Source organism: Echinococcus granulosus (genome assembly GCF_000524195.1).
Source record: "Echinococcus granulosus chromosome Unknown EG_S00025, whole genome shotgun sequence".
In the NCBI taxonomy this organism is placed as follows: domain Eukaryota; kingdom Metazoa; phylum Platyhelminthes; class Cestoda; order Cyclophyllidea; family Taeniidae; genus Echinococcus; species Echinococcus granulosus.
The window spans coordinates 10,850-23,020 of record NW_020170405.1 but is presented as its reverse complement, the minus strand read 5'-3'; the positions used below and the strand labels follow the sequence as shown (position 1 = coordinate 23,020).

The window sequence follows — 12,171 nt, the reverse complement described above, 5'->3', positions numbered from 1 at the left end:
AAAAAGATGTTTGTTAAAAACTTTAAATCAAGGAATCCAATCCCAAACTCTCACTGTCCAGATATATAACCGTCAGATGGCGTTTTAGTGTGCAGGCAATCTTGCGCACTATAACCGCGAGCTGTACCCGACCGTACCAGAGAGGGCATTGAAGTGCTGCGGAAGTTAAACGTACAGTGATCTCCCCTTGACTACTTGCAATTTCGTTTCGGTTGCGTCACGTTTGCCACTTTTACTTGCTTCAGTGGAGACCTCTTCAATAAAAAAAGCCCCTAAGCCACGGGGATCACGCAATAGCATAAAAAAACATAAAGTAAATTACCTATTATTTTTTATTGAAATAGAAGTATTTTGAGTCACCCGGAAATCGATTACTGCGCTGTTGGCGTAGAAATATGCTCATGCCATTCATGCTAGTGACCTTCTGATCCTTGTACAGTTTTCAGCTTCTTGAGGAATAAATTAGGCCCTAAATTGGTAGTGGTGTTGACAAATCCACGCCGAATGGAAAGCCAAACGGAAGTTTTGTCTTTATTCATAGCAAGCCAATCAAAGCCACGTCAAGCCCCAGTAATCACCACATTTTCAAATTCTGCAAATTGACTAGTAATGAAGTGAGACTCGATCAGTCTGAGTAGACTTTATGCGATACAGAGTTGAAAAGGATGACCTCTCATTACGATAGGTGAATACAATTTCTGTTATACCCACGTAAATACTGCTAAAGAAAGCGATGCATGCGAAGTGTTTGCCCTAGAATATCGTCTAGCGCTTAGCACTGCTTCCCAAAAGACCTTCACCGAAGAAGTCTACCCAGCTGATAAGGTGATATTAAAGGACCCGTATCAATTCACCCTTCAATAAACTAGACTTTAGTCGTAAGAAATAATTACCAAGGCAGCTTGAGTGCCAGTGTATTAACGCATTTCGCCCAAACATGTCGAAGAGGCGCATAATAAAACCACGTTTACATATCACCATTCCAATGTGAGGGTAGTGATCTAATCCTAAAGGGCTACAAAAGAATTCCGAAATTTTGTAGGCGATAGAAGAGAACTGGAGCGAATGCCACTGGCAAACGATAACTCGCACCAGGAACGGCGCCCGAGCCCGACAGAGACATCGACACCACCACGGGCACGGGTGACCAGGATCAGGCAGAAAGGCACCCCCACCCGTCCCATCCCTCCGCCTCCAACACCCAAAGCTCACCACCGCAAGACCATTCAAAATCACCTACGCCAAGCTAAACTCAAGTAATTCACTCTACACAAAACTTCAAGATACTCTAGCAATTTTCGTGTCTTTCTACTAGAAATTTAGCACTTAGCACAGAGCTCCAATGAAAACATAAACCTTAATTTGTATAAACTCGTTCGAATAAAACCGTTGGTATAAAGGATCGTCGGAGATAGTCTGTATAAGTGTGTGCAAGTGGTGTGTTTACGAATAATGATAGCGATGCCCCATCAGCACAGCAAGAGGCTTTGAAAAGGGCTGCCAATTAGAAGAGGAAGGGAAAGAAAGGGGAAGCAACAGCACTTTACACAAACGAGGTGGAGATGGTAATGTCTCACCCTCGATGAAGAGAAAGAAAAGGAATTGCATGTCCTGATAAAAAGCACATTTACACAGATATATTTACAAAAAAGGTCCAAATCTAGAGGTCGTTCAAATTAGGACGACGACGATCCAGTAGATTTAGCCACTTTTGGCTCCTCGGTGGCACTCGAAGTAGCAGGCGGTGACTTTGCACCCGTCGAGCCTAGATTAGACTCCTCCTCATCACTCTCCTCGTCAGAGTAGTCGACAAGACCGACCATAGGGCTCTTGGCGATATCAGCGGACTCATCAACGATTTCACCCTAATGAAGAGATCACATTTGTGGGAAAGTGGGCCTTATCTAACTCAGAACTAGCAACAAATTAGCGCTATTCTCAATACTTACCTCCTTCCTAGTTTTCTCGGGGATAGTTCCTGAAGCATCAGCAGAACTACTGTTGTTATTATTGCTATCCCCATGTTCCTCAACCAATGGCCTCTTGGAATGTTTGACAGATAGGGCTTCTTCGTCGCCATCACCGCTTTCGTCTCCACCACTGCTACCATCACCCGAAGAGGCAGCTGCATCGTCATCCTCACCGCGTCCGAAGAGTCGTTTGAGTGCACTTCGCGACGGCGATGAAACGTTAGCGTCATTTTCGTTTTCCGTGTTGCTGAGGACACCCAGATGAGTGGACCTGATGTGAATAGAGATCGCAGGGTACGAAGTGTGTCCAATGCGACGATTTATGAGGGGCCCCGGGGAGGAGTCAGAGGTGGACGACGAGGACGGTATCAAAAGGGTGAAGGGGGGGGTTGTCGTTGCCGCAGTGGTGCTTTGCACGGGCGAGTGGTGGAGCGCCTTGGGTGAACCACTGGGAGAAGATGGCGCAGGGGGGCTGCTGGATGTGGTAAAAAAACGAGACGGTATGCTCTCCAGGGTCATTGAGGATTGTCCATGAGGCTGAGTTTGAGTTGATATTTCGGTTTCATCTTCGTCTTCGTCGTCCTGATTAAACCACTGCTCTTCATCATCAAAAACTGCTGGTCCGCGGACAAATCGTGAATTAACCGTGGCCCTCAAAGACGGTCTAAAAACCAGTCAAATTTACATGTCTATGGTCCAGAACTCTGAGTTCCAGAGCCTTCAAAGAAAAGCAATTGTTAAGGTGAATGACGTAATGAAGTGAAATTGAATGAACTAATAATAAAAGTACCACAAAACTTGAGTGCAAGATTCATAACGAAGATTTACATAATTCTTGTCTAATTAATGCAAATACCGATACAAGTGTAACAGCAAACCATTTAAATTGCTTGTTATAACTAAAATTTGAACGATAGTTAATATGCGAAGGTTTAGGAGATTGAAAATTGACTTGGAGAAAGTCAGAGCATTTCCAAGCAGTTGATATTAGAGAGGGGCCATTGGTGACCCAATGTTTAAGGGAGCATGACGCATCTTCAATTAGGAAAGAACTGTTGGGTAACATAATTCCACCAGTCAAGCAGTGACTTACATGCCTGTTGGAACCGTCTGACCGAAGATACTAGATGAATCCGTTCGACCTGGTTTATTATTAGCATCGTAACGTTCTTTAAGTCGTTTGAACGTGTTCACATAGGTGATTTTATTTAGAACATCCCAGTGCTCATTCACAGCATAATTAATAAGCGACGTGATATCCTCCATGTGAATGTACTCAAACAATTCAACGATGGCTGAGTCGATCATGTTATATCGATGTCCATTGGCGGTAAACAGTTCTACCACCGGCTTGAACAAACAGTTTTTGATAAGGTATCGATTGTAGAATTCTTCCTTCAACTGAATCATCTTCCGCAACAACCTTAGAGCACCTAAGAGTCTATTAGTACCAAACCAACTTACTTAGGACCAGAAACTTGTGTGTTGAACGCAGCAAAACCAATACACGCTTTACAAGATCTCGATGAAGGCAATAGTTTTTCATATGGTGGGTATGGGTCTCGATGCAAAAAATCAGCAAGTCCAAGACGTTACTTAATACAAGTGCAGAATGGTAGTTGTCTATCGAGTTGTGCATTACAAAAAGAGCCTACCACAACCAATCGCACCATGAGCGGTGTTGTCGAATAAGGGTTTTGTCAACGTGCCTATGCAACGTTTGTAGAAGAAGCTCAAAAACTCTGACTTCTCACTTCGCTACGAAAGTAAACCAGTTAGTTAAAGAACTGAGAAATACCAAATGAGATACTCACAACAATAAATGGCAAAAACTAAGACAACGGGCGTGAAATCAACGTACTTACCGCAGATGCATTAGTCATATTATCGGGATCAACCAGAATACGCAGCATGTATCCAAGTTGGTAGGCATCACCAAGTTCTGGATCGAAGTCTTCTAAGAGCTGCGTAATCATCAAATTTATCAAAATGTTCTCGTCACGATGTTGCCTGGCACCCTCCTTACACACGTGCTCACGTACTATTGACGGCTGATTTTCAACAAAGGCCTGAAGAATCACCAGAGCAGCTGATTTGACGTCATGATCGTTGTTGGAAAGAAGTACCTCTACCGTGGAAAGAGCGCCATGAGCGGACAAGGTGGCCAGAAATGCCTCCTTCTGATCAGTCTGTACAGAGAGATTGCAAAACTCCTTCACGAAGAGAGCCAACTCGCGTCGGTGTGAGTCAGAAGTTTCGGGAGACTTAAGACATGTGAACAGCCTTAGCATGATCTCACGGTCTTCTTGCAAAGCACTCAGAATCTCCATCTTATTTGACGAAATGAACGACTTTAAATCAGACATGGACTGTTCATCGACGAGGCTTGGAGGTGGCAAACAACAATCCTGAATATACTGTACTCGGTAGGTTTGGTGAATTTTATTTATTAGCTTCGAGTTGTGAAGTGGCAACGCCTCTCTGAAATTTGCCTGATTTCTCAAGAAATCACGATGTCGTGTTCGGCCTCCCGGATTGTACTCCAAAATACCAATGACGTCCAATATAACGTCGTCAGAAAAAAGAGTCTCATAAAGAACCTGTTTGTTGAATAGGATAAGCTGTCTGAAGATATCGTACAAAAAATGCAATGAATTCAGGTCTTCCAGGTCCTCAGCTTTGTGAAAAAGATCAAGCAACTGTCTGACATAATTACTACGATCAACCGCTGCAACAATGCGCTCACGCTTTTGAATGAGGTTCAAATGCGTACTAAATACCTCAGCGATCTCTTCTAGCCGTGAAAGTTCACAAGGGGGAAGTTCAAACGTTTGAAGAGCTTGATTAGTGACTAATGAGTAGGCCTCGACATCATCAGTGTCGTCAGATTCGTCCACGACGTCTTGCGTAATTTCAACCGAAGGGTCTTTACCCTGCACGGAACAAATTTTTTCCCATATATCATCACACCCAGCCTTTTCTTGGAAAGAAAGAGCAAGATCTACATTTTCTCCTTCAGACCAAACTATAAGTGTCTCCTGCTGCTTTTGATACGCGGTCTCTGGCTGAATCTTTGATTCCAGAAGAGGAGATCCGTCATTTTCCGAAATAACGACAAGACAGATGCAACTCGCATCGTTGTAGAGAGCGGACACATGTCCAGTTCCTTTATCATCCCACTGTCGCTCCTCATTTAGCATATAAAGCTTCACACGCCTGCGCGTAGTAGCTTCCGAAGAAGACATTCCGACAGGAAAAACCAACTGAAATGAGTGCCAGCTTAAAAGTACAAGGATTGGGAAGTGTTTACTAATTAAGCAGTGCAGCAATAGGAGCAATAAGATCCATTACGCAAACCTAAACATCCTACAAGGAAGCAAATGCAAATAATATCTGATGAAAAGTAGACAGAAGAGACTGATCCTAGCAATTGGAGTATCCTCGAAAATGGTGGCAAAAACAAAACCACACAGATAGTCAATTACATCAGAACACTTTCCAGACAATAAAAATGATTGAACACAACCCGAACAAGTACGAACCCGACGCAGTTACAAAGCCAAGTGAGCATCCATTTAGTTTCTGCACTGATTTAAACAAGCCATTAGAAAACTTGGGAAATAAAAACAACCATACTTCTCGAATTGTAGGCGGTTTAGACTTAAACGTTTAAAGTAAAATCAACGTTCACAGTCTGGGATTATTTTGATTTAAAATCAAGCAGCTATATTCCTAGCGGCGTACGACTTGAGCATACTTAAGATAAATGAACCTTTAACAGGCGGAAATTAAGAGCCTGAAGTAAAAGAAGGGCATAGCACAAGGCAAAATACAAAATAGTGGTGTACAAAGGGGTTAATGTGTTACCGGCATACCCCAGTAGCCGTGTCATCCAGTATTACATAGCCTTACTCTCATAAGCGCCACCCACGAATTTCCCATAAATAAATACCTTGCGTCTGCCTTCACAACGTAGTTGATGCCGTACGAAAAACCCTTATGTACTAGTACTACCAGCTACTAGATTTATGAGCAGCAGAGTACATATCTGACCACAATATAACTGATTTTTCACTATTACTGGATTTAAAGGTTTGCAATGTTTTCGAACTCTGTTTGGGAAGGGCGACGTGCTGGCTATCATGCATGTCCATCACGAGTCTTGAACAATGGCCTGTGAGTAAAGCTGTTTAACGAAGGTCATGGTTTAAAATAATTATGCTGGAATTAGTGTAGGATGAAGCTGGTAGGTCTCCTCTCCCATGTTCCTCGTACTATTGAAACAACTGGGTTGGTTTGATTTTAACATATTTATTGGGACAAGGGAATGTGTGGAACTGGTACAGAGTTCAGGGGGGTGTTGTTTGTAAGCTCTCTCGGGCTTGCAGGACGTGGACTCCTCTGTTACGTAGTCCAATTTGTATCCCCACATCCTAGCTGAGAGGCCCATTAAAACAATGTAAGTATTAAACCATATTAGGCATTTGTTTACAATTGCTACTTTTTAACTCTACTGCTGTCCGGCTACACCCGTCTGGGTTATAGTTAGGCGGTAGAAAGGCGAAGAAGGAGTCGTATTTTGCTTTTTGGCATCTTTATTTAGGTGCTGTAGACAACTCTGTGGAGAACTTTTCAAAAAGTTGCTACAGGTTCGGCTTTAGGTGTTAATAACATTCCTGAAGAACATAAAACTGGTGCAGTTGCTGAAGATAGACGTCGCATTTGGCCTTCCTTCTAAGGGCCCTTACTGTTCCTTGAATCTACAGAATATACCCTTCTTCCGTCACGTTAGGATTTAGCATTCGGTAATTGAAATGGCAATTGTTGTTCTCTAGAACCAGACCCACTTTCCGCTGTTATTATCATGGCATTTTGAGTCTACCATGAAGTCGAGAGAAGATATAATATTTAATTTGAATATGTATTGCTGACGTAGATATAGGCTGAGGAATGCCGGCATAACCCAGAGGCCGTTTTACCCAGCAGAAATGGCTTCGTGGAGTATTTATCACCCTAATAACCGAAATTTTCCCCTTAAAGGTCCATTCAATTATTACGTAGTGTATTTTAGGAACAGTTTTTGAATTGGCTAAATGGAGAATATACCTGTAATATGTTGGTTGCTTAACAATCGGCTTTATGAAGCCACTTTGCCTTAACCATCGTGTTATAGCACCTTGACACTTTCCTGAAGACGAAAGAAGACACAATACTGGGACGGAATAAGTACATTCAACACAGAGAAGGTGTTTGGGCTGTTGGCATGGCCCGAAAGCAAGCCCACCCGTCGGGGTACAAGAAAGCGAATTCAAAAGTCCAAAAGTGGTGCCTCACCAACGCCGATGGTTAAGCCATTATCATATTACATGGCTGTCCCAATACCTTCTGTATGTCAAATATATATTCTGCCTGAGTGTTATGCCCTATTTCGTCTTCAGGGTAGCTTCGAGGCAATCGAAGGCCTGGCATCTTTTTGCATCATTACCGTCAAGTAATCGACGTAGCGCATTTCATTGTGCTTGTTTTTTAGGATCAGATAATTAATTTTTATTTTGTTTCGTATGAGCATGGTGTAATCCCCATACCTTGTTATAGAAATGGGTTGGTATTTTATGCTCTTTTCCAATCGTAGCAAACGTATTTCTTCTTGTTCTTTTTTAAGTCTAGAATGTGTGTGAAATTACGTGAAATCAAAAAATGTCCGTTGTGTTATCTGGATGAACATCTTTCGCTTGCCTTTACCATTTCATTGGTCAGAAAGTGCTGCACTGTTAAATTTTGTATGCGCTTTAACTGTCGACCTGCTGGAGTGATGTTGCCAACTTCTATGTCAAAGGGCAGTTCGCATACAACAATTAACCTTGCGTTTGTTGAACCCTCGCCATCTAGCGGATCTGATACATGTTTGTATTTGTCTTAAGTCATACTATTTGCAATTCAGACACGTCGTCACTTACGGGCAACATAGAGGGTTTCGCGAGTTCATCCGATGGTACAGTACAAAGTCTGTTAAGGAGACGGGGATTCGGTTGGATGCTAGAAGTTGAAACAGAGGATGGTGACTTTGATAAACCTCTCTTGTAAGACTCTCCAACTCCTCTACACGAATAAGCTGTGCGGTATAAATTTTAGTCTTGCTATGTATACTTGCAGGGAGGAACTAGACGTTGACCTCAAAACAATTGGAAAAAAGATGAAGGCAGTTATTCTTCCTTGTGTTCGTTCTGGACTTGATCCGGCGTCAATTCGTGAGAACCCCGATTTCTGGGGACCCTTAACTGTAGTTATGCTCTTCTCTCTTGTTTCATTGGTTGGGCAATTGAGGGTCGTCGCTTGGATTCTTACAATCTGGCTAGCTGGTTCTTTTATCGTCTATTTCATTGCACGATCGTTGGGAGGCGAAGTCGCCTATGCTCAGTGCCTTGGCGTAATCGGTTACTGCCTCCTTCCACTTCTCTTAATGTGCGCTATCGGCGCTCTTTGCAATTTGGGAGGCTTTCGGAAGTTTGGGATTCTTATTGCTGTGTGTCAGATCTTCTATCGTTTCTACCTTATCTATATTCTCAACTGATCTCATGATTTCGGGCCTTGAAATTTCATATTTACTCTTACAAAGTTGGTTACTTCCGCCAAAGGATGCATCACGTATTTATTTTTATAGACTCATTTGCTATTTTGTACTAGTTCAAGGTTCTGACAATCAACAAATTAGCAGACTGTTTTTCACTATCGTTTACCTTGCAGTGATGTGTTCAGCGCTATAACTACATTGTGCAGCTGAGCTACTTCACCCGTCCCATTAAGCAAAAGACAGTTTTCTTGCATTCAGTGTTTTTATTATTATCAATTACCAATCTTTTATTTTTGCAGTTTATTGGCACTCTGTGGTCTGCCTACAGTGCGGGCAAATTGCTCTCCATGGAGAATCTCCAGCAGCGCTGTAGTCTAGTCGTTTACCCTATCGGTTTACTTTACATCTACTTTTTATCTCTTTACACTGGCGCCTAATATTTCCGCTTTCCTCTGCGCCCTAACCATTATGAAGTCCGTCGGCCCTCAACTCTTAAACCCTTGCACCGAGTTTGCGAAGCCCAAGTGTCTTTCTTTTTTGCGCAAGCATGTTGACTTTGACTCCCAATGTTCTCATTACAAATATGATGTTTAGTGCTTTTCTCTTTTTCCAGTACTTGTTTGTGTCCTGTTAGATTTTGTCCCCTCTGATCACGCTCAAGATTACGAAACCGGGTGCTTTCGTCTCTCTATCCAAACAGTCTTAGAAACTTCACAAAGTTGGTACAAACTTAGAAGCAGTAATAGCTGTAAATTACAGAGTTTGCAAATGTGAGCCTGGTTACCTCTCCACTGTAAGTCACTGCATGTGAAGATGCGGTAACCGTTCGCAATCACAAAGCACCTCACAGACAGGTGAAAGCTGCAAAGAATACCTGAGGTTAGACATCATGATATTGTTCGGGTAGTAATGTGCGAGTGTGGTTAGTTTCCTGAGACTGATTACTTTCTCTTGCCTAATGCAATTTTGCCCGTTTTGATAGTCGGCAGCAATGGAAGATAAGCCGATTGGCCTTGATACCATGGTAGAGTTGTTCCTTACGTGGTTGTTGGACTACAAACCCTATGTTTTGAAGTAACTGCAATATCTTCATTGGACCAGTAATAAACTTTCTAGTATCTGCTCCCTTGATGACATTGCGTTCATGTTTTGCGAGGAGAGGGGTCTCAAATTGACGAAGGGATTGATGACCCAGTTCCACATTTCTACCTTCCGGTTCATCGACAGAATAGATCGGGTTAAGGTTTGTTGTCCTTTTACCTATCTTTGATTCTTGCCTATAGGGAGTTTCGCAAGCCGGGGCCCTATCAACCGCCAAACATGAGGTAAGACACTTCTTAAATAGTGTCAATGCATGCGTAATATTTCTGTTAGACTCCAACACACAACGGTGTCCACATTCGGCAGCGCTGCCACTCAGTCGAGGCATTGACACCTACCGGTGATACAGAATGGGTAAATGATAAAGCAGCGTCAATGATTTGATGCGTTAGGTTGACGTAACTCCGTCGGATAATATGGTGAATGAGAATCCTTCCCTTTCACCCCCATTAATTACAACACCGATCTCGAATTCACGACGAAAGATAGTTGAAATACAGGATCCACTTTTCAATGATCTATTCCCCACGAGACCCGATGCATTAAATTAAACCTCAGGTTTGCTATTTCTTCTGTAGTCCAGCATTGTATTTTTTGTGAAGTCATTTAGCATTGCGTGCTTTTTAGATCGCGAAAAAGTATGGAATTCTTCCCTCTTACTGGATTGATGAGCTGTAAGATTATGTGTATTTTTAAGAAATAAATATGCCTTTAAACCTTACTTTTCCATTACTAATGAATCCCTTTAGTTGAAGGGGTACCGAATCCACTCCTTTTGGTGTTGTTCCAGTATCACCAAGATTGTTGCATTTGGGGTTTTGTAGGAGGTGCACGTAGGTCCTCCTTGATCCGGGGTTTGATAGCCCCCTCCCCATCAACTAAGTACAGGCATTTACTGCATGTGTTAGGTTACCGTTGCCATGCACCCTGCGCTAGCTTTCAAAGGTCATGCATTCAAATGTTTCAGCATCAAATAAATCTTGTCCCGTTCGAAATCCGACAACAACTGCCTCCTCAAGGAGTAGATATAAGTAAACTACAAATCCCTCATCCGTTTTGCTACCTGTCCACCCATAAGCATAACTGAGAGTCCATCAAAGTGCTTCTAACTTGGGTCATGTATTCCATCACTAGCTGTGGTAAAAAGTATGCTGATAGGATTATAGGGTGGATTTCCTCACAGGAATCCAATACTCTGACGTATCTCCTGTTTCGGCAGGGTTGATAAGTAACAAGCTCGCCAAGGTTTGGCTGTCCGTCCCCGTCTCTCTTTCTAACCTTGCCCTCGCATCAACCACTCTGCTTTACTGCACTTTGATAATGCAATTGAGAGAACATTACCTTTCGCACAGGTTATTTTTAATGTAGAAATGCTCTACTTGCAAGCGGCCGCTTTTAATGGTATGGCGGTCAAAACTTACCGCCAGTCAGTTTGATCGCCAAAAAGTACATCTGACCTAGTTAATGGAATCAAGGTAAGGGTTTCTAGGAGGTGATTCCGTCGATTTAAAGGGTCCAAACTGGCCAAGTTGTTGGTTAGCGCCGAATGGCGATGCAAAGGTCAATTTGAGAGAACCCAGTTAAGTATCATAAGTCAGTAAGGGATAGGTATTTAAATGGCCAGATTTGATCAACCAGCCAAAAATATTAGCAGATTCGAGATGAATTAACTTTATTTCGATAAAATCCAAACATGTCATCAACAAGTATTGTATCTACTTTCCATGAAGTGCCTTTGTAGAGTAACAACAGTTCTAGAATCCATGGGGGGAAACCAAGAGTGCGCCTACGGAAGGTTCATATGCCTTCTCCCCAAAGCGCTCCACTGGATCTCTTTGGTTCTAAAGGGGCTAGGCACCATAGCTGTTATAAACCCACAGAAGGGAGGCTCTACACTAAAAGAACCTTGTCGCAAACCAAAAAATAAAAAGTGCTATAAAGTTTAGTTGTCGGTGTGGATTAATTTCCAAAACCCGAACCCATACTCCTAATTTCGAGTGCATAAAAGCATACTATCTATGCATGTTGAGGGTAGTTCCCTACTTATCTCTTTATTGTCAAATAAATATTAAACCTTATAAAAAATTCCATTCTCCTTTGCCTTTCTTCCCACTTATGTCTTCCTATTGTTGACATGATGACATCTGGCTACCGCAAGTAAACTTGAGCTGATGTGTCGCTCCCAGTGATAATGGGAAGAATGAGGTGAGAGGTGGGTTTATTCTCTGTTTTATGGGCGTGACTTGCTCCACATCATTAGCAATCGCTTTAAATAAAAGCTGCAAAGCACTAGCTCAAGCCAGAAAGACTAATAAATGCATAGGAAGAGGCGCAATTTGAAAGAGTAGGCGTAGATGGCGAAGTCATATGACAGCTTGAGTATTGAAGTCGACCCTTTTATCAGGCAAACCAAATATGGTGGAGATCAGACTTGGCACAAATGCATCAAGTCTACAGGCGCAGTCACGAAAGACGATATGTTCGCTCAAAGAGTCACATACCACCCTTCTGTATGGCCACGTCAGCAGG

At 42.5% G+C, this 12,171-nt stretch overlaps 2 protein-coding genes across 2 annotated transcripts; one reads left to right on the top strand and one right to left on the bottom strand. All coding sequences in view use genetic code 11, as the record gives it.

Annotated features, from left to right (window-relative positions):
• Positions 1 to 1,676: 1,676 nt before the first annotated feature.
• Positions 1,677 to 5,215, bottom strand: EGR_04142 (Serine/threonine-protein phosphatase 4 regulatory subunit 3; the record flags this gene model as incomplete). The annotated part of the gene is made up of 6 exons (XM_024493391.1): positions 1,677 to 1,865; positions 1,950 to 2,634; positions 3,064 to 3,403; positions 3,435 to 3,593; positions 3,626 to 3,728; positions 3,836 to 5,215. 6 exons carry the CDS (start codon positions 5,213 to 5,215, stop codon positions 1,677 to 1,679), a joined length of 2,856 nt encoding a protein of 951 aa, XP_024352092.1.
• Positions 5,216 to 6,207: 992 nt separating this feature from the next.
• Positions 6,208 to 8,978, top strand: EGR_04141 (hypothetical protein; the record flags this gene model as incomplete). The annotated part of the gene is made up of 5 exons (XM_024493390.1): positions 6,208 to 6,260; positions 7,728 to 7,873; positions 7,912 to 8,050; positions 8,124 to 8,493; positions 8,841 to 8,978. 5 exons carry the CDS (start codon positions 6,208 to 6,210, stop codon positions 8,976 to 8,978), a joined length of 846 nt encoding a protein of 281 aa, XP_024352091.1.
• Positions 8,979 to 12,171: the final 3,193 nt, after the last annotated feature.